At 41.3% G+C, this 23858-nt stretch overlaps 1 protein-coding gene across 1 annotated transcript in view; it reads left to right on the top strand.

The window, feature by feature from the left end:
- The window catches only part of CDH13 (cadherin 13), a 1051953-nt gene that overhangs the window by 909127 nt on the left and 118968 nt on the right, over window positions 1–23858 (top strand). Inside the window, exon 10 of the mRNA XM_073659781.1 lies at window positions 1733–1986. Within this exon, the coding sequence (XP_073515882.1) occupies window positions 1733–1986 (254 nt within the window). The remainder of the gene's footprint in view (window positions 1–1732; window positions 1987–23858) is intronic.

The raw sequence follows: 23858 nt of genomic DNA, 5'->3' as shown, positions 1-23858 counted from the left end.
GTCTATGCAGACACGATGGTTTCTAACAAGTTTTTCCAATTGTTTTAGTAAAACTATCCTTAGCTATTGAAGAAAAGTTTTAAAATTTAAGAAAATTTTGGTAAAAATTGTTAAAGAATTTTTCTTGGCAAAATGTTGAAAAACTATACATCACCTCCTTTTTACATGCCATACTGATTTACAAGGTTTCTTTATCCTCCACTATAGCCCCAAATAGGCTGCGTGTGCCTCCTCAACTCTCTGTGTTATATACTGTATGACTATTATGGCTGTAATGCTAATGCCGGTGCCCCTGCATGGTTCCCCTTTCTCCTCCATGCAGGGTCACCGACATACTTACCACCACGGATGCGTTGTCACCTCCCCGTCTCCGGCACATCTCCCTGCTTCCTGCACTCTGACTTCCGGTGGTGCTCCTAGTGCATGCATGCCCCCCTGCTCATAAAGGGGCTGCACGCGCACATTGTAAATGTCCCCCAGAAAATAGCCGGGAGTCATCTAGGATAAAAGGCACCCTCCCTATCAGGGAGGTACGTAAGCAACCCTTATAGTTCCTGTGTAGTAGTGTATGTGTGCAACTGTATGTTGCCAGGTTCCTGTTCCCATATAATTGAGAGTTAGCCCGAGTCCCTGGTCCTTGTGCGGCCAGGCCCTGAACCTGAAACCCTAGTTCTTGTGCGGCCAGGGTGTGAACCTGAACCGCTGGTCCTTGTGTGGCCAGGCCCTGAACCTGAACCCCTGGTCCTTGTGTGGACAGGGCCCGAACCCTGTGAAGCTGCTCTGGCAGTGCCTGAACTCTGAGAAGCCACACCGGTGGTACCTGAACCCTAAGAAACTACACCGACAGTACCTGAACCAGAGAAGCCACACCGGCGGTACTTGAACCCTGAAGCTGCACCAGCGGTACCTAAACCCTGAAACCGTTCCATCAGTACATGAACTTGCACCTGTTAGCGTTCCTGTGTCCGTACTGGCAAAGCCTATTCCAGTATCCGAATCCAGCCCTGTCTGTGACTCTGTGTCAGTATCCATTCCACATGGTTGTCCTGATGAAGAAGCTATATGCTTCGAAACGCATTGATGATTAAACCACTAACAATTAGTTTGACATCCATCATTCTTTTCCCACGGCAGCGCATAATTAACCCAATGACCTTGTTTTAGCTCTTTGTGCTGCCTATGCTGCTCTACTTGAGAGTGCACATCCCACTCAGGGAGCAACAAATTTTCCTCCAGAAAACATTCCATAATTGGAAAGGATCCAGCACCTTTTCTCAGATTTTTGCCATGCCTATAATGTTTTTTTAGGGTCAAAGAAAGACTGTTTTCACTGCCCTGGCTAAATTATGTAGTCTGGTCTCTGAACATGAGTCCAGATACTTGAGGTTGAGTCCATGTACCATGGTGGAGCAATTGTTCCTGGAAAGTTTCTGCAGAAGGCATGGTAATTCTTTGGAAGTACAAAGGTATCATCCTTTTCCAAAACCTTCCAGGAGAGTTGACAAGTATCCCTATAAGTCTCTTCTGACATATCCCTAATCAGTTCCTAAATTGAAGACCATAAACAAATGTCCCATGCAGAATAAGAATTCTAGATTGGGAAACAAAGCCTCACCTAAGGCGGCAAAAATAGTTTGGCGTGTATATAAATAAACAGTATTGAATCATCATGACCATATATGTAACAACCTCCTCTGAGTATAATAAAACCTGTCTATTTTCTGAATTGCAGCCATTGGACTGTGAGATTTTGGCCTTTCACACTCTACTGATCAAAGTTGAGAATGAAGATCCTCTTATCCCGGACATTGGCTACGGGGCAAGCTCTACAGCCACAGTTCAGATCAATGTATTAGATGTAAATGAGGGTCCAGTATTTCAGCCTGATCCAATGAAAGTGTCCACACAAGAAAACATTCCCATCGGATCTATGTTGTTTACAGTGAGCGCTACAGATCCAGATACTCTGCAGCACCAAACTATACGGTAAGTGTCCTGCACGAATGTTGTACTATCATAAGTGTGGTCAAGAATGGACCAAACCATTCTGCTGTATGGGGAATATCTAAAAATAACATGATTTTGCGATACTCTGCCAGGAGATGTTTATGTTATTGTGTCTACTTGGGACCACCCAGTGGTTGTGGTGTGAATTGCAGTCTGTCAATGCTTTTCCTGCCATTTATGAACCATTTATGGTTGGATAATGATGGTGATTGAGCTTCTTTGTGGCTCTTTGGATCATGGTGGCCGTTGTCTACTAGACCTGTAATGTAGGTGATCTGCATTTATTTTGGCATGTGTATCGCTGATGTATTTCTTTTGGCTTTGAAGCATTGTTGTCTTGTGCAGTTATTTTTCATTGCTTTCTATAGTGGAAAATTCCTTGCTATGGGGCAAGGATGATTAGTGTATAAAATAGCATCTTCAATTGGGTGGACAAAATTACTTTTTTAATTCCAAAGGAGACAATAATCCGTGCTGTATATCCGTGCCGTGGATCTCTGCTATGTATCTCTGCTGTGTCAGAGTAGGAGTGCTGTGTATCCATTTCATGTGGGAGTAGGAGCGCCATTTGTCCGTGCTGTGTTGGAGCAGGAGTGCTGTGTATCTGTGCCATGTGGTAGCAGGAGTACTGTGTATCTGTGCTGAGTGGGAGCAGGTGTACTGTGTATCTGTGCTGAGTGGGAGCAGGAGTGCCATGTATCTGTGCCATGTGGGAGCAGGTGTACTGTGTATCTGTGCTGAGTGGGAGCAGGTGTACTGTGTATCTGTGATGAGTGGGAGCAGGAGTGCCATGTATCTGTGCTGAGTAGGAGCAGGAGTGCCATGTATCTGCAGAGTGGGAGCAGGAGTGCCATGTATCTGTGCAGAGTGGGAGCAGGAGTACTGTGTATCTGTGCAGAGTGGGAGCAGGAGTACTGTGTATCTGTGCAGAGTGGGAGCAGGAGTGCCATGTATCTGCAGAGTGGGAGCAGGAGTGCCATGTATCTGTGCAGAGTGGGAGCAGGAGTACTGTGTATCTGTGCTGAGTGGGAGCAGGTGTATTGTGCATCTGTGCTGAGTGGGAGCAGGAGTGCCATGTATCTGTACAGAGTGGGAGCCGGAGTACTGTGTATCTGTGCCAAGTGGGAGCTGGAGTGCCATGTATCTGTGCCGTGTGGGAATAGATGTGCCATATATGTGTGCTATGTGGGAGCAGGAGTGCCGTGTACCTGTGCCGTGTGGGAGCAGGAGTAGCATATATCTGGGCCATGTTGAAGTAGGAGTATTGTATGTTCATGCCGTATTGGAGCAGGCGTGCTGTGTATCTGTGCCGTGTGGGAGCTGGAGTGCTGTATATCTGTACTGTGTTGGAGCAAGAGTGCCTTACCTCTGTGCCATGTTGTAGTACGAGTGCCATGTAATTGTGCAATATGGGAGTAGGAGTACTGTGTATCCATGCCATGCTGGAGCAAGAGTGTCATGTATCTGTGCCATGTGGGAACAGGAGTATTGTATGTTCATGCTGTATTGGAGCAGGAGTGCCATGTATCTGTACCGTGTGGGAGCAGGAGTGCCGTGTATCTGTACCGTGTAGGAGCAGGAGTGCCGTGTATCTGTACCGTGTGGGAGCAGGAGTGCCCTGTATCTGTACCGTGTGGGAGCAGGAGTGCCTTGTATCTGTACCGTGTGGGAGTAGGAGTGCCATGTATCTGTACCGTGTAGGAGCAGGAGTGCCGTGTATCTGTACCGTGTGGGAGCAGGAGTGCCCTGTAACTGTACCGTGTGGGAGCAGGAGTGCCATGTATCAGTACCATGTGGGAGCAGGAGTGCCATGTATCTGTACCGTGTGGGAGCAGGAGTGCTGTGTATCTGTACCATGTGGGAACAGGAGTATTGTATGTTCGTGCTGTATTGGAGCAGGAGTGCCGTGTATCTGTGCCGTGTGGGAGCAGGAGTGCCATGTATCTGTACCATGTGGGAGCAGGAGTGCCGTGTATCTGTGCCGTGTAGGAGCAGGAGTGCCGTGTATCTGTACCGTGTTGAAGCAGGAGTGCCGTGTATCTGTACCGTGTGGGAGCAGGAGTGCCATGTATCTTTACCGTGTGGGAGCAGGAGTGCCAGGTATCTGTACTGTGTGGGAGCAGGAGTGCCATGTATCTGTACCCTGTGGGAGCTGGAGTGCCGTGTATCTGTGCCATGTGGGAGCAGGAGTGCCATGTATCAGTATCGTGTGGGAGCAGGAGTTCCATGTATCTGTACCGTGTGGGAGCAGGAGTGCCGTGTATCTGTGCCGTGTGGGAGAAGGAGTGCCATGTATCTGTACCGTGTGGGAGCAGGAGTGCCGTGTCTCTGTACCCTGTGGGAGCAGGAGTGCCGTGTCTCTGTACCGTGTGGGAGCAGGAGTGCCGTGTATCTGTGCCGTGTGGGAGCAGGCGTGCCATGTATCTGTACCGTGTGGGAGCAGGAGTGTCATGTATCTGTGCCGTGTGGGAGCAGGAGTGCCGTGTATCTGTACCATGTGGGAGCAGGAGTGCCATGTATCTCTACCGTGTGGGAGCAGGAGTGCCATGTATCTGTACCGTGTGGGAGCAGGAGTGCCGTGTATCTGTGCCGTGTGGGAGCAGGAGTGCCAGGTATCTGTACCGTGTGGGAACAGGACTGCCATGTTTCTGTACCGTGTGGGAGCAGGAGTGCCATGTATCTGTACCGTATTGGAGCAGGAGTGCCATGTATCTGTACCCTGTGGGAGCAGGAGTGCCGTGTCTCTGTACCGTGTTGGAGCAGGAGTGCCGTGTATCTGTGCCGTATTGGAGCAGGAGTGCCGTGTTTCTGTACCCTGTGGGAGCAGGACTGCCGTGTCTCTGTACCGTGTGGGAGCAAGAGTGCCGTGTATCTGTGCCGTATTGGAGCAGGAGTGCCATGTATCTGTACCCTGTGGGAGCAGGAGTGCCGTGTCTCTGTACCGTGTGGGAGCAGGAGTGCCATGTATCTGTACCGTATTGGAGCAGGAGTGCCGTGTATCTGTACCCTGTGGGAGCAGGAGTGCCATGTCTCTGTACCGTGTGGGAGCAGGAGTGCCGTGTATCTGTGCCGTGTGGGAGCAGGAGTGCCATGTATCTGTACCGTATTGGAGCAGGAGTGCCATGTATCTGTACCGTATGGGAGCAGGAGTGCCATGTATCTGTACCGTATTGGAGCAGGAGTGCCATGTATCTGTACCCTGTGGGAGCAGGAGTGCCGTGTCTCTGTACCATGTGGGAGCAGGAGTGCCGTGTATCTGTGCCGTATTGGAGCAGGAGTGCCGTGTATCTGTACCCTGTGGGAGCAGGAGTGCCGTGTCTCTGTACCGTGTGGGAGCAGAAGTGCCGTGTCTCTGTACCGTGTGGGAGCAGGAGTGCTGTGTATCTGTGCCGTGTGGGAGCAGGAGTGCCATGTATCTGTGCCGTGTGGGAGCAGGAGTGCCATGTATCTGTGCCGTGTGGGAGCAGAAGTGCCGTGAATCTGTACCGTGTGGGAGCAGGAGTGCCGTGAATCTGTACTGTGTGGGAGCTGGAGTACCATGTATCTGTACCGTGTGGGAGCAGGACTGCCATGTATCTGTACCGTGTGGGAGCAGGAGTGACATGTATAGTACCGTGTGGGAGCAGGAGTGCCGTGTATCTGTACCGTGTGGGAGCAGGAGTGCGGTGTATCTGTACCGTGTGGGAGCAGGAGTGCCATGTATCTGTACCGTGTGGGTGCAGGAGTGCCGTATATTCGGGCTATGTTGGAGTAAAAATGCAGTGTAACTGTGCAGTATGGGAGTAATAATACTTTGTATCTGTGCCGTATTGCAGCAGGAGTGCCGTGTATCTGTACCGTGTGGGAGCAGGAGTGCCGTGTATCTGTACCGTGTGGGAGCAGGAGTGCCGTGTATCTGTACCGTGTGGGAGCAGGAGTGCCGTGTATCTGTACCGTGTGGGAGCAGGAGTGCCGTATATTCGGGCTATGTTGGAGTAAAAATGCAGTGTAACTGTGCAGTATGGGAGTAATAATACTTTGTATCTGTGCCGTATTGCAGCAGGAGTGCCGTGTATCTGTACTGTGTTGGAGCATAAGTGCCGTGCATCCTACATGTGAGATTTATAAAGGAGTACTCCAGCCCACTTCAATAGACTGACATGATAAGTAGGAAACATTGGCTCCTACTCCAACATGGCTTCTGATGTTTTGAAAAATTTTGAGGTTTTAGACTAAATTTTATTTTAATCTATTTTAGCACAAGTGATACTTTTTATAGTTCATTGTGTTCTTTTTTTAATAAACTTCTAACATTTTGTAGACAGTTAATGTTTTCTCTTTCTAAAATAGATTTAGAGAAAAATCGACTGTCACAGCTCGGGCGTCCCGATTTCAATTCTCCGTTCTTTGGGGAAGAGAGACAACTATTAAGCGCGGCTGTATACATATATTTAAGAATAAAAAAAAATCAATTAAAAAAGCTAATTTAGAGACTTACAATTATAATTCCCTAATCTGAGACTCATGGGGAAGATTGTCATGTTCATTATTATAATTTGCTAATCCTCCTATATTAATGTTTCTGTCTTATAGATTTATAACATTATATTGCCGCTCTGTAACAACCCGTGCGTGGAGGACGACACCATAAAACCCCTTTTTTATTAATTTCTGGCACCCAACGAAGTGATGCAAATAAGTTAGCCCCCTACATGTAAATACAGTGCCTTGTGAAAGTATTTGGCCCCCTTGAACTTTTCTACCTTTTGCCACATTTCTGGCATCAAACATAAAGGTATAAAATTCCTATTTTTTGGGCAATAATCAAGAACAAGTGGGACACAATCATGAAGTGGAACGAAATTTATTGGATATTTTAAACTTTTTAAAAAAATTAAAAACTGAAAAGTGGGGCGTGCAATATTATTCGGCCCCCTTGAGTTAATACTTTGTAGCGCCACCTTTTGCTGCGATTACAGCTGCAAGTCTCTTGGGGTATGTCTCTATCAGTTTTGCACATCGAGAGGCTGAAATTCTTGCCCATTCTTCCTTGCAAAACAGCTCGTTCCACTTCACGATTGTGTCCCACTTGTTGTTGAGTCTTCCCAAAATAATTAGAATTTTATATCTTTATGTTTGAAGCCAGAAATGTGGCAAAAGGTAGAAAAGTTCAAGGGGGCCAAATACTTTCACAAGGCACTGTATGTTAACCATTACTGTTACTGGGCTATATACTATAACTCGAGCAAAGCGCTAAAAGTTTGTCTTTCCGGTGAAGTATATTGAGAACTGTGATCTCGGTTACTCGGGGGCGTGAACAGAAGTGGAAGAGTCCATAATCCAAATTTAAATGGGGGTGTTTCTCATCCTATTCCACAGCTCTACTTTTTTTTTTAATTTTTAATTCATTTTTTTTACTTAAATGTATGCATTTGGGGTTAAAATTCACTTTATTCACTTTATTCACTTTTACAACTGAGTTTCTTAAAAAAAAATTTTGCCTTCGATTAACTGGCTGCCGAATGAGGCAACTGAGAATCTGTCAGTGACTGAGAAATTTTTTAACTTTTTTTTAACTCTTTTTCTGAGCTCCTCTCAGCTGATTTATGACCACATCAAAGTTGAATAAGGGGGGGGATACAAAAAACTTGTAATAGTCAAAAGTGAAAATGATTAATGAAACCCAAGTGCAAAAATAATATAAAATAAAGTCTCTCCCCTTTAATACAATTGTTTGAGCATTTCTTCCCTAATAAAGTCCAATCCCTTTAAATAGTTCCAGGTTCATTCTTACTGATTTCTTTTTGTTCCTTCCCTTTCATGCTCGTTCTTTATGGTTTGTCACTTTTAATTAAGAGCTAATGTGAATTAAATCTTTTGTAATTCTGCTCTATTTTTTTTAATATATTTCTCCTGTGATAAATCATAATTAATTTAGTTTTTTTTTTTTTTGCTTTGCATAATGTTGAAGGTACTTATGTCAAAGCGCAGCGACTGGTGTAAGATTTCGACATGTGTTGAAGAGTAGAGATGACTGATGCTAGAAAAAACATTCATTGGGTGCAAAACAATGTCCTTAATTAATTTCTTTCTTTTTTTTGGGGAAAGTCACAATGTTACAAAGAAGTAACAATCCATTGTAAAAGAAATGCAAATAGCAGCACCGAGCGCATAAATGAGATTCCCCAATGGTTAGGAATGAGGGGTTTATCGATGACATGTCGCGGGGTCACTGGTATGGATATTGCAATGAGGATCAGAAGCTTCAACTTAAAGGGGTCATCCATAACTTAGATATTCTTGGATAGGTCACAATTACCATATTTGTAGGGGTCTGACACCTGACAGCCCCAACTTTGAGCCAGAAGTTCACATTGAACAGCATAACTCTATACACCGTGTAGTGGCCATTTTAGGTACTGCAGCTCACTTTTTCTTAAAACTCATTAGCAAAGGAGCTGGATGTGTCGGACACCCGCTAATCTGGATCTAAAATAGGTCAGCAATCTGCTGATCAGATTAGTCAATATTTTAAAATAATCCTTTTTGGCCAACATAACGTAGTGACCATTTTGAGTACTGCAGCTCACCACTCATTGGTGTACGTGCCGGATGTGTCATACCCCCACTGATCGGACGTTGATAACCCTTTTTATATCCCAACAATCTGCTGATTGGATTATTAAAGTCATTATTTCCAAATAATCTTTTTTAGCCAATAGGAATTATTAAATAATTATTATTAAATTAAATATACAGAAAATTCTTATTTAATAAATAATTGAAAATAAATATACAATAAATAAGTATTATTAAATTAAATATAAATAAAATTATTATTTAATAAATACATGAAAATAAATATACAATAAATAATTATTAATAAATTAAATATAAATAAAAATATTATTTAATAAATACATGAAAATAAATATACAATAAATAATTATTATTAAATTAAATATGCATAGAATTATTATTTAATAAATGAATTAAAATAAAGATACATATAATTATTATTATTATTAAATTAAATATAAAATAATTAAATTAAATATGCATAGAATTATTATTTAATAAATGAATTAAAATAAATATACATAGAATTATTATTATTAAATTAAATATAAAATAATTACATTAGTAAATATGAATAGTAATTATTATTATTAATCCTTTTTGGCCATTAGAAATTATTAAAATAGAAATTATTAGATGACAATTATTAAAGTAAAAATAAAGTATTAATAAATAAATTAATACAATTAAATATAAATTAAATTATTATTGCATTAAATATAATGAATTATTAGATTGGAATTGTTATTATTAATAAAAAATTAAAATAGGAATTATTTAAAAAAATATTCTTAAATTAAATATAAATTATTATTATTATTTATTTACATAGCGCCATTGATTCCATGGTGCTGTACATAAGAAGGGGTTACATACCAAATACAGATATCACTTATACTAAACAAACTAACAATGATAGACTGGTACAGAGGGAAGAGGACCCTGCCCTTGCTGGCTTACATTCTACAGGAATGGGAAAGGAGACAGTAGGTTGGGGGGTTGCAGTAGCTCCGGTGTTGTTGAGGTGGCAGCGGGGTCATGGCAGTCTGTAAGCTTTCTTGAAGAGATGGGTTTTCAGGTTCCGTCTGAAGGATCCAAATGTGGTGGATAATCGGACGTGTTGAGGCACAGAATTCCAGAGGACGGGGGATATTCGGGAGAAATCTTGGAGGCTATTGGGTGAGGAACGAATAAGTGTGGAGGAGAGAAGGAGGTCTTGGGAGGACCGGAGGTTACGTAAGGGAGTGTATCGGGGGATTAGTTCAGAGATGTACGGAGGAGAGAGGTTGTGGATGGCTTTGTAGGTCAGTGTTAGTAGTTTGAACTGGATACGCTGGGGAAATGGGAGCCAGTGAAGGGATTTGCAAAGGGGGGTAGCAGAGGAGTAGCGAGGTGAGAGATGGACCAGTCGTGCAGCAGAGTTAAGGATGGACTGGAGGGGTGCGAGAGTGTTAGCAGAGAGGATGTTGCAGTAGTCGAGGCGGGAGATGATGAGGGCATGCACAAGCAGTTTTGTAGATTGAGAGTTGAGGAAAGGACGGATTCTGTAAATATTTTTGAGCTGGAGGTGACAGGAGGTGGCGAGAGCTTGGATGTGGGGTTTGCATGACAGGGCAGAGTCAAGGGTTACGACGAGGCAGCGGATTGCCGGTGCAGGGGAAAGTGTGATGTCATTTATTGTGATAGATAGATCAGATGGGGAAGCAATGGGAGATGGGGAAAAGATGATGAGTTCAGATTTGTCCACATTGAGTTTGAGGAAGTGGGAGGAGAAGAAGGAGGATATGGCTGGTAGACATGCTGGAATGTCTGGACCAGAGAGGTAGATCTGGGTGTCATCAGCGTACAGATGGTACTGGAAGCCATGGGATTTTATGAACTGTCCAAGACCAAGGGTATAGATGGAGAAGAGTAGGGGTCCTAGAACGGAGCCTTGAGGGACTCTTAACAGAGAAGGGGCGGGATGAGGAGGTAGTGTGGGAGTGGGAAACGCTAAATGTGCGGTTGGAAAGGTATGAGGAGATCCAGGATAGGGCGAGGTCTTTGACACCAAAGGAAGAGAGAATTTGTAGTGGGAGATGGTGGAAAATTGTGTCGAAGGCAGAGGACAGGTCTAGAAAGAGGAGTATGGAGAATCATCTGTTGGCTTTGGCTGTGAGCAGGTCATTGGTGATTTTGGTAAGGGCAGTTTCGGTGGAATGGTAGGGACATAAGCCGGATTGTTGGTTGTCGAAGAGATAGTTAGATGAGAAGTGAGAGGAAAGTTCAGCGTGAACGTGTTGCTCAAGGAGGCAAATGGGAGCAGCGATATGGGGCGGTAGCAGGACAAGGCGGTTGGGTCGAGGGATGGCTTTTTGTGGATGGGCGTGATTGTGGCATGTTTGAAGGCTTTGGGGAAGGTACCAGAAGTTAGTGATAGGTTGTAGAGATGGGTTAGGGATGGGATGAGTGTGGGGGTGAGGTTGGGGAGGAGGTGGGATGGGATGGAATCGAGTGCACAAGTGGTGAGGTCTGATTTGGAGAGGAGACGGGTAAGCTCTTCTTCAGTGATGTTGGAGAGGGAGGTTATGGGGGAAGGGCAATGGTCTGGAAAACAAAGAGGTTGTTTAGTATTAGATAATATTTAAATTAAATATGAATTGTATTATTATTATTATTATTATTTATAATACTACACTATTAAATATTATTAAATAGGAAATATTATTATTAGTATTATTTTTATTAAGTCACTCTTTCAAAATGATCATTTTGGCCAATATGAATTATTAAATATTTTTTATTATTAAATGAGATATAAATTAAATTATGATTACATTACCAGTAACTTAAATATGAATTTTATTCTTATTATTAAATATAATATTACATGATTAAATATTATTAAATATAAATTATTGCTATTATTGTTAATATTATTAAAGCCAGTATTTCAAAATAATCCTCTTTGGCCAATAGGCTGATTACTCACAAAAAATGTAACCCTTCCGTCATAGAGTGCAGATAATATGTACCCCAAGGGTCGTTATTAGTATGTTTTTGCTTAGGGCGTGTAAATTTATGGTGATTTTTTTGTCCTGGGCAGTCCGCCATGGAATCTGCTGCAAAATCTGCATCCTTCCTGTGTGAATATGGCTTTCTCTCCAATCCACTGGGTCTCTGTGCAATTGTAAAGGTTGCACAAGTTCTGTCCATCCCAAGGTCTTTCTCTCTATCTGCTGAAACGATTGCACCATTTTCATGATGTATAGCCATCCCACAGTGCAGCGACCTGAGTTTTGCAGACCATAGCAGAGGTTGAAATTACACTCTTTCCCCGAATCTGGAATAGACCCTTAATGCCCTTCTGCACCATAGGAGAACCTAGTACTTTATACTTCTTAGTACAGATTTTGCATCCGGACAGGACACCTTTGCTGTAGACATTGCCTACGCGCTGGTATAGGTGCCATCACAAGTTGACAGCAGCGTGAGCCGTCTGCACGCAGTGACATCCTCCGCACTGAGTGACACTAATATCCCATCATTCTGTTAACGCTGCGTCTGCAGTAAGTCGTTCTGCAATGCTCCATTTTAACAACTTGTATCAGCGGCAGGATTAATTCTCGGCTTGTCTGTTCCAAGTATATTTTTTTTTCCTTTCTACTTGAATCCGTAGGGAGGGCTGGGAAGGAGCAGTGGCTCCGGGCGACGGTTTCCTTTTCAGACAATCCACTTTCTTCTTTACTATGCCATTGGCCCGCTTTCTGCTTTATTCCTCTACCCTGAATACATAGCAATAAAATAAAGGTATATTTGTTACTATATCTCGGGGAAATGGACCCACTGCTCCGCAATATCTAAAGTTTTAAAGGACAATTCTGAGCACTGTTATCATTCACTTCAATCATGAAGAAAATATACACATTCGGAATTGTTTTTTTTTTTTTTTCATTATAATTGCCATTCACATTGTGCCTCAGGAGGAAGCTAAAAACGAATATTTTCTTCAGGGTTTTCCAGTGTACTCAATATCTCCCACTGATAATACACTTCTTACAATACTCCTTTGAGAGATTTGGGAATATATTTGGGTTATCAGAACTATCAACTATTGACAAACTACTATGTATAATAACCTGACTACAATAATACTTCCTTCAATGTACAAGAATATTACTACTATCATATTGCCTCTATGTACAAGAATATAACTATTATAATACTGTCCCCTATGTACAAGAATATAACTACTATAATACTACCCCTATGTACAAGAATATAACTACTATAATACTGCCCCTATGTACAAGAATATAACTACTATAATACTGCTCCTATGTACAAGAATATAACTACTATAATACTGCTCCCTATGTACAAGAATATAACTACTATAATACTGCTCCTATGTACAAGAATATAACTACTATAATACTGCCCCTATGTACAAGAATATAACTACTATAATACTGCCCCTATGTACAAGAATATAACTACTATAATACTGCCCCTATGTACAAGAATATAACTACTATAATACTGCTCCCTATGTACAAGAATATAACTACTATAATACTACCCCTATGTACAAGAATATAACTACTATAATACTGCCCCTATGTACAAGAATATAACTACTATAATACTGCCCCTATGTACAAGAATATAACTACTATAATACTGCCCCTATGTACAAGAATATAACTACTATAATGCTGCCCCTATGTACAAGAATATAACTATTATAATACTGCCCCCTGTGTACAAGAATATAACTACTATAATACTGCTCCTATGTACAAGAATATAACTACTATAATACTGCCCCCTATGTACAAGAATATAACTACTATAATACTGCTCCTATGTACAAGAATATAACTACTATATTACTGCCCCCTATGTACAAGAATATAACTACTATAATACTGCCCCTATGTACAAGAATATAACTACTATAATACTGCCCCTATGTGCTAGAATATAACTACTATAATACTGCTCCCATGTACAAGAATATAACTGCTATAATACTTCCCCCTATGTACATGAATATAACTACTATAATACTGCTCCTATGTACAAGAATATAACTACTATAATGCTGCCCCCTATGTACAAGAATATAACTACTATAATGCTGCTCCTATGTACAAGAATATAACTACTATAATACTGCCCCCTGTGTACAAGAATATAACTACTATAATACTGCCCCTATGTACAAGAATATAACTACTATAATACTGCCCCTATGTACAAGAATATAACTACTATAATACTGCCCCTATGTACAAGAATATAACTACTATAATACTGCTCCCTATGTACAAGAATATAACTACTATAATACTGCCCCTATGTACAAGAATATAACTACTATAATACTGCCCCTATGTACAAGAATATAACTACTATAATACTGCCCCTATGTACAAGAATATAACTACTATAATACTGCTCCTATGTACAAGAATATAGCTACTATAATACTGCTCCTATGTACAAGAATATAACTACTATAATACTGCTCCTATGTACAAGAATATAACTACTATAATACTGCTCCTATGTACAAGAATTTAACTACTATAATACTCCCCCTATGTACAAGAATATAACTACTATAATACTGCTCCTATGTACAAGAATATAACTACTATAATACTGCCCCCTATGTACAAAAATATAACTACTATAATACTGCTCCTATGTACAAGAATATAACTACTATAATACTGCTCCTATGTACAAGAATATAACTACTATAATACTGCTCCTATGTATAAGAATATAACTACTATAATACTGCTCCTATGTACAAGAATATAACTACTATAATACTGCCCCTATGTACATGAATAGAACTACTATAGTACTGCTCCTATGTACAAGAATATAACTACTATAATACTGCCCCCTATATACAAGAATATAACTACTATAGTACTGCTCCTATGTACAAGAATATAACTACTATAATACTGCCCCCTATATACAAGAATATAACTACTATAGTACTGCTCCTATGTACAAGAATATAACTACTATAATACTGCTCCTATGTACTAGAATATAACTACTATAATACTGCTCCTATGTACAAGAATATAACTACTATAATACTGCCCCTATGTACAAGAATATAACTACTATAATACTGCTCCTATGTACAAGAATATAACTACTCTAATCACTAACTTGTGTGATCTCCAGAAGGTGGATTCTGGGACTAGTTAACTTAGTCTCTTATAAACTTTTTCATACCGCATCTATATCTTAGCCGTCCGCCTTTCCTACCGCCCCGGTGTGTTTCTCTCTAGGGTTAGGGGTTATTTTTTGTAGAAGAGAACAAGCAGTTTAACCCAGCAGTGAATATATGGAGATGCTTGTTGTCTTCTCTGCTGTATCTAGTGTTATATTTTTTTAGATATTTTCTTTTATGTTTTTGACATGTATAATATATTATTAGCCGATATTTTCCTGAGTCGTCATGTAATAATTACACGTTCGCTGCCACATAGAGGAGCAGATTTAAGGGTTTAATACTTGGAGCGTCTCCACCACTTCTGCAATTTTAATTAGCAGCGTTAAGTCTGGATGTCAGCGGGCGCTGATAGGACTATGTTTAATAAAATCCTACACTCTGGGAAATTAAGAGAGGCCAAGTATAGCAAACTATATGAAGACCTGTAGATCTTAATTAAACAGGAGCATAATTATCGGTGCTAAAAACTCGCCCTGTCTCATCAGTCCCTCTGTTACACCGACGGGCTAATTATGGCTACGCTAATATTTTTAACAGTGTATATTCATATTGTCGACAGCTGAAAAATGGCTCAAATTACCAATCCCGGACGCCTGCTGTACAATTTACGATGGCTGTTTCTAGAGGAGCCAAGGCATGAGCAGATTACAGGGAGGACAAAAAGTGCATTATCTTTGCAAATGACAGGAGTATATGATTATAATTATTAGTGATGAGGAATTTTAGCAAATATGTGTCATTTTGCAAAAATATCTCCTTTTTGGACCGTGGCATAAAAAAAAGAAACAAATCATCTATAGGACCGTTATTGCAAGAGGACATCGCTAACAGCTCCCCAGATCTCTAAGTTTAATATGCGTTCTACATATAGTTGGGGTTTGTTTTTTAATTTAGTTGGACATTGGACATCAATATTTTTTATTTCATTATTTAAAAAGTTTTTCAGGTCTTACACTTTCTATGGTCTATCCTTAGAGTTCATGAAAGTTCATGTAACTTTTTTAAAGTGGTTCCTGATGGAATCCACTCCAAACTTGGCACTGTATAGTGAAAAGGCTGCAAAAAAACTTGTCAAGGAGAAACTCTTCTAAAAGTCTTCAAAATGGCTTCAGGAAACTCTTCAGAAAAAGAAAAAAATCCTAAACAAACTCATCAAAAAGGAGCTTTTTCTGAAGCTGTTTCAGCTTGAAAACTCAATTTTTTAAAGCCTCAAAAAGTGCACAAACATTTTTGTTTAGGAGAGTTTTCGAGCTACAGAAAAGAACACAAAATCACACGCTTTAAGAACTCTTCCTATTAATTTTTATTGTAAAACCATGCTGCTTTTCATGCGTTCAGTTGTTTTTGTTCCACTTCAGGTTTCGGAAAACCGCCTGGTGGGAACAAAGAAAGTTCATGAAACTTTATTGAAGTGGCTTCTGATGGAATCAGCTCCAAACTAGGCACTGTATTATCAAAAGGTTGCAAAAAAAATTTTGGGAAAAAACAATTCCAAAACAATTTCAAAACTCTTCAAAACTAGTTACCTTAAGTGTCACGGGTGTGTCAGGTTTAACAGACAGTCGCTCTGCATCTGGCTGCAGAAGGTCACTGCGTTTGGCATTGCAGACGCCTTCTTAATCCTTCTTACTTTTGGACCCAGCGGCAACCTCCCTCCTGCTCTGATTGACACACCCTGGTCTGCTTGTTTATAAACTTTCAGTCTGCTTCAGGGAGTCACTGGTGATATTCTCATTTTCCCTTGTGCAGGCTTGGAGCAATAGCAGTTGGCTAGCTTCCTCTCTTGTGCTCTTGGAGGATGTTTGGTGTTCTTTCTCTGGTGTCTGCTCAAGCTAAGTTTTCCCCGTTTGTTTGTCTCTTTTGTTGTCTTTAGTTTATAGTGGGGACTGACCTGTGCTCACCCCCCTCCCTATCTAGGGCCTAGCTCTAGGGATATACAGGGATTAGGTTTCCTGTTCAGCGATAGGTGCGGAACCTATATTATAGAGATGGTAGGATAGGCAGGGTGATATTAGATCTGCCTAGGAATCTCTACTCCCCCTTTCCCTAGTGTTTGGGCTACCCTCCCCTCATCCCCTCATGTTGCACTTAGTCTTTCCCACACCGTGAATGACATTAAGGAAACGGAAAAACTATTCCAAAAAAAACAAAATTTTCCTGAAACGGTTTCCACTAGAGAACTTGGTTGATAATTCTAACACAACCCCAAAAGTGAGAAATCAAATGGGGGGTCTGGGCTGAGCGGGGGATGTGCAACAATAACGTACATCTAAAATAATATAAAATGTGCATTGACAGCACGAAGGAGAAAGATTCTTAGAACGACTGCGCTGATTTTATTAATTAGTGTTGTATGTCGTGGAGACGGGCTTGTTGTGCTTTATTAATGGATGTTGTATGTGGCGGAGACATCCTCGCTGAGCCTCGGATCTGCCGCAGCTTAGACTGCTGTTTATTCCAAGAAGTAATTGTAGATCAACCATAACTCATTGACGACGCGCCAAATGTGGGTAAATGACATTGAGCGCTTTCAAGGGGATTTTCCTCGTGTTATAAAATGCAGATGAGAGATGTGAAATCAGAGCTGAGAAGACATCGACAGTCACAGGAGCCTCTTGTATCATTGGAATGACACTAAACAAATTTTTTTTACCCAAATGGCCAAATTTGATTTTTTTCGGTCAAGCATCTTTTCAAAAATTACACTTGAAAATTTTTTCGCAATGGCCAATGGCAGACTTTTGTCTGCTGAAACGTGACCGCTCATGTTGAATTTTTTTAAAACCTAGATGTGGTCGGCCGATTACGGATAATTATTATTGACCATTTTATCCAGCGCATTTCACGGTTAAGAGAAAATATACAAATGATCGAGCACGCAGTTAATGGCCACATTCTGGCCAAACTAATCATATGTGTACAGGCAGCTTAAAGGGGTATTCCAGCCTAAGCTCGTTATAGCAGTAGTCTCTTCTGGGATGCGAATAATTACCAAAATAGGGCACTTGTGTGCCCAGATTGCCACCTGTTCTTTCCTATAAAACCACAGCCCAGAGACGTTGAAAGAGGCGGCAGGTTGTGCATGCTACCATTCAAGTCTGGGAAACTGAATACACCCAAAAAGTGGTCAAACACAGTAGTGTCCTAGGCATAGATGGAGCTGCACTGCTCTGTACAATCTGTGCTCGTTTCTGTTTTGGCTGGTGGGCCGCGCCGCGCCATTGTTGTGGGTGATACTTGAAAGCATCAAACTTATGTTATTCCTTGTGGCGTTGGCTAATCCAGAAGCTACGGAGTTCATCTTGTTAATTTGGGTTTCTATCTGCTGTCAGCGTTGGGTGGGGCTGTTCTATATAAACCCCTGAGAACCAGTTCACACTGCCAGTCAATAGTTCTGCTTTCCTGGTATATACCTCAGTGCTGTGCTCCTGTGTTTTGTTCTGATTATTCCCAGTCATTGACTTTGACTTAACATTTGACTATGCTCTTGTTTTATGATTCTGTTGCTGATGTGACCTCCTGAATCTGATCCGGCTACCTGACTATCCTTCTTGCCAGCTTGTGCCACCGGACAGCACCTGACTCTGTTGCCCTTGTCCAAGGACCCCTGTGTAAGTCCAGATCCCTGTAAAGGGCTTAAAGGTTGAAGGCTAGGGCAACCCTTGGGTTCTGGGATACAAAGTAACTGTCACGCACAGTGTAGGAAAGGCAAAGTGCAACACAAAGTGATGAGGGGAAGGGAGCCCAGACACTAGGGGAGTGGAGACCTCCTAGGCTGATCTAATATTACCCTGTCTCCCCTACCGTCCCTATATTGGTTCCTCACCAGTCACCGAACAGGAAACTTAAGACCTGTATCTCGCTAAAGCTATTCCCTGGATAGGGAATGGGGGATGAGCAGTGCTCAGCCCCCACTAACAACTAAAGACAACAAGGGAGACAAACACAGGGGGAAGCAACTTAGCTTGAGCCGACTTCAGACACATAACAACAAGCATCCTCCAAGCACCAGAGAGGAGAGCACACTGTAATAGCTCCAAGCCTTCACAAAGGAACATGTGCATATCACTGGCACCTCCCTGTAGCAAACTGAAAGTATTTAAACACCCAGGTCAGGGTGTCAATCAGAGCAGGAGTGAGGTAGCCGCTGGGTCCTAGAATAAGACAGATTTAAGAAGGCGCCTGTAATGCCAAACAAAGTGACCTTCTGCAACCAGCAGCAGAACGGCTGTCTGCTACATCTGACACACCCGTGACAGTAACTTGTGCCAAGCTTATTTGTGGTAGCCATTGCGGAGCTGCAAGGTGACTGCGAACAGTGCACGCGTGACAGGCGCATGTACGACTTGTTGCATTGTTCAACATCTTCTGGTTGGATTCTTTTAGGCAGGGGAGAACGAAGGACTCAAGTGCCTTGTTTTGGCAATCGGATGGGCTCCCAATGGTGGGACCCAAACTAATCCAAGAGTGGATAGGTAATAACTTGTGTAGATTGGATTATCCCTTTTAATGCCCTTTTAGTTGAGCCAGCAATCGGCCATTGATCTTCTAATTGCTTCTTTTCGGTGTCGTAAAAGATCATCCATATCGACAGCACATTTTCCTCAGCAAACAAGTACTAGGCTATGTAGGGACCATATAATCGCCCGCCCCCAAGCAGTTTGCAATGACCTGTGTAAAAGGGACTTAACTTATGCAATGATAGTCGCTGTCCTTACATGAGACCATAATTAAAGAGAGGACACATAGGGTACTGGACATTTGACACATTCTCGTTCACAATATTATATCAATAGCCCTGAAAGAATTAATCAGTGCTGACCTCAGCTTGCCAGCTCAATCACGGTTCTCCGATCAGATACCCACCAGGTCTTGCGTTACGTCTTTATACTCGGCCCTTTCATTTTGATATCTGTTTGGCGAAAGCGATTTTGTGTCATATTCCTGAGATGGATCGTCTGGCGTTTTTATCAGAGCAGATAATTCATGAATACTAATGACAAGTATGGATAAATGACAGTCATTGTGATAGGAGAAGCTTCACGTCCCATCCAGTCAAAATAGACGGAATTATTCGGAAGATTATCAGCAAAATTTAATACATCTTTATCTTTGCCGATAGGAAGCTGTAATTCCTCTTTTGTAATATAAAATGGATTTTATGTCATTTGGAGGAAATGTCGCTCCCGCGGTATAGGTACCGGAGAGCCATCTAATTCGGGTTTAATTTCAGCACCTGTTGTATGGCCTGTCCATCACCAAGGTAAATGAGGAGTCTACATTTCTATTAAAAAAGGATGAATCATCTCATTTTGGAGTATATCCAACCAGTTCTTACAATTAATTACCATGGATGAACTAGACGGATATGTCTTTTTTTATCCTCTGAAACATTTAGGCATTGATGCGACTCATTGGATTTTGAGGGGTTATTGAACCCCTTAAATTCCAATGAGACTCATTGGACACCTCATTGGACTTGTAAGGCTTATCCTACGGTGACTGGATGGCACACATGATGGGTGAGGGCTCAAACTTTGACACTATTACTGAGAATAGAGAGGTCCTTGTTTTTGTGTCGAATTGGCCACTATTTATAGAAATGGGAAAGTCGGAAACAATTGGGGCCAACTTTTCAGCCAAGAACAAGTCTCTTGTCCTCTCTAGATTTGTGGGTCCCAAAAGTTGGCTGCTCTTCTAATTGATAGGTCACAAAAGTCAAAAATAAAGTAAAGAACATGAGAAAACCCTGTTTAGAAAAAACTTCACTGAATTCAAGGTCAACACAACCATTTTCTCAGAGTCTCCAACCATTACTGAGAAAGAGATGGTCCAAGTACTTTTTCTCGTCTCTAGAGTTGGCCATGCATGAGTAACCCAAAGCACTCATGAGCACTCAAAGTTGCAGCCAACTCTCCAACCAAGAACAAGTCTCTTTGTCAGTTAAGTGTGAGGAACCCAACAACTGGACCCCTCATAATTTACAGGTCATTACAGTAAAGAAAGGCGTATTCAAAGACAACACCATCAAAAGGATATCCAAAGTGATACAACTTTGATTTGTAGGATACTTTGCTGAATGAGAGGTCCTCACAGGTTCTTCCTCTGAGTCTCCAACCATTAGTGAGAACAAGGGATCCAAGTTCTTGGTCCCACTTAAAGATTTGGTCATGCATTCACAGACACTCTAGAAGGGAGAGGAATATCCAGGAAGGACCAAATACTCATTTTCATGGCCAACTCTGCATCCAAAGAGGACCTGGAGTCCATCGTTCTTGGTAATGGTGAGAGTGGGATCTCCACCCAAACAAAAGGTCATGAAAGATTGTTGTAGAACATGAATATCCACTTAGTACTGGAATCAACGAAAAATGTTAAAAGTCTGAGCAGCGTCCCGAGTCCTGCTCTGAGGCTATGGCTGGACTTAGGTCAGAATTTGGGTTATTTGTAGAGTCCTCAGGTTTTCTGATGGGTCAACCATAGACAGAACTAAGTCAGAACTCTCCTCAACTTTTGTCACAGTTTTTCCTTGCCCTACAAAGCTATTTTTTTCATATTTAATGTAAGATCTTTGGGTCAAATCTACCCCCAATGTATCCAGTTTTATAATGTGCGTCACTATGAAAAATGTATTCGAACATAGCAACTATAGAAAGGGAAAGGCATGCTCAATAATGACATTTGTAGTTGGTCAGACGAGAGGGAATAGTGATTGACAACTGTTGCTTCAACATAATTTCCTGACCTCAAAAACAAAATACGTTTTCACGCTTTTTCTAGGCATGAACTCAACGTGTGAAGAGCATTGACAATAAGGGACCAAGACCTGTAAAAAGAATAACCTTCCCAAGTGAAACACCAGCAAATCTCTACCTGTAGTCAAGGCAATAACTTGTATATATGTGAGATTAGGAGACACAAGTCACCAGCACCTCAGCAGCTAAATTGATTTTTGGATACAAGAAGAAGCCTCAGTGTTATAAAAGGGTCTGAATCCACTTTATTATTGGAGGTATCATTTTGTAAATAGGGATAACAAGACTCTACATTATAGTAGTTATATTCTTGTACATAGGAGCAGTATTATAGTAGTTATATTCTTGTACATAGGGGCAGTATTATAGTAGTTATATTCTTGTACATAGGGGACAGTATTATAGTAGTTATATTCTTGTACATAGGAGCAGTATTATAGTAGTTATATTCTTGTACATAGGAGCAGTATTATAGTAGTTATATTCTTGTACATGGGGCAGTATTATAGTAGTTATATTCTTGTACATAGGGGGCAGTATTATAGTAGTTATATTCTTGTACATAGAAGCAGTATTATAGTAGTTATATTCTTGTACATAGGAGCAGTATTATAGTAGTTATATTCTTGTACATGGGGCAGTATTATAGTAGTTATATTCTTGTACATAGGAGCAGTATTATAGTAGTTATATTCTTGTACATGGGGCAGTATTATAGTAGTTATATTCTTGTACATAAGAGCAGTATTATAGTAGCTTTATTCTTGTACATAGGGGGCAGTATTATAGTAGTTATATTCTTGTACATAGGAACAGTATTATAGTAGTTATATTCTTGTACATAGGAGCAGTATTATAGTAGTTATATTCTTGTACATGGGGCAGTATTATAGTAGTTATATTCTTGTACATAGGGGGCAGTATTATAGTAGCTATATTCTTGTACATAGGAACAGTATTATAGTAGTTATATTCTTGTACATAGGGGACAGTATTATAGTAGTTATATTCTTGTACATAGGAGCAGTATTATAGTAGTTATATTCTTGTACATAGGAGCAGTATTATAGTAGTTATATTCTTGTACATAGGGAGCAGTATTATAGTAGTTATATTCTTGTATATAGGGGCAGTATTATAGTACTTATATTCTTGTATATAGGGGCAGCATTATAGTAGTTACCGTATTTGCCGGCGTATAAGACGACTGGGCGTATAAGACGACCCCCCAACATTTCCACTCAAAATATAGAGTTTGTTATATACTCACCCCCTCCCATATAATGCTCCATGCAGGATGTCACTCCTCATATTATGCCCCATGCCTCCATACATTAAAAAAAAAAATCCAATACTCACCTCACTCCTCCTCACCTGCTGCCGCTGCTCTGGCCTGGACTCCAGTGTTGCCGGCGTCTTCCCGCTCTGCGCTGCCTGTGACGGCTCAGGGGAGGGCGCGGTGCAAAGACGTCACAGGGAGCGCAGAGCAGGAAGACAGCGGATCTGCGGAGGCACGGGGAGAGGTAAGTATCCGCTTGCCGGGGCCCTCAGCAAGCGGGGGAGAAGGGCGGGCTCTGACACCGCTCTCCTCCCCCCATAGCCCGGCGGGGTGCCCGACCGCAAGTGGGCCCCCGCCTGCTCAGGGCCCCGGCATCTACCCGGCACATCCAAACTGAAGTGCACCCGGTGTATAAGACGACCCCCCCACTTGGAGGCATGTTTTTCAGGGCAAAAAAGTTGTCTTATACACCGGCAAATACGGTATACTCTTGTACATAGGAGCAGTATTATAGTAGTTATATTCTTGTACATAGGAGCAGTATTATAGTAGTTATATTCTTGTACATAGGGGGCAGTATTATAGTAGTCATATTCTTGTGCATAGGGGCAGTATTATAGTAGTTATATTCTTGTACATAGGGAGCAGTATTATAGCAGTTATATTCTTGTACATAGGGAGCAGTATTATAGTAGTTATATTCTTGTACATAGGAGCAGTATTATAGTAGTTATATTCTTGTACATAGGAGCAGTATTATAGTAGTTATATTCTTGTACATAGGGGGGCAGTATTATAGTAGTTATATTGTTGCACATAGGATCAGTATTATTGTAGTTATATTCTTGTACATAGGGGGCAGTATTATAGTAGTTATATTCTTGTACATAGGGGCAGTATTATAGCAGATATATTCTTGCACATAGGGGACAGTATTATAGTAGTTATATTCTTGCACATAGGGGGCAGTATTATAGTAGTTATATTCTTGCATATAGGAGCAGTATTA

The sequence above is a fragment of the Phyllobates terribilis genome, unplaced genomic scaffold (assembly GCF_046119375.1).
Source record: "Phyllobates terribilis strain yellow unplaced genomic scaffold, ASM4611937v1 Scaffold_14__1_contigs__length_39327217, whole genome shotgun sequence".
NCBI lineage: Eukaryota > Metazoa > Chordata > Amphibia > Anura > Dendrobatidae > Phyllobates > Phyllobates terribilis.
Note: the sequence above shows the minus strand (reverse complement) of the source record. Positions and strands in the feature narration are given on the sequence as shown.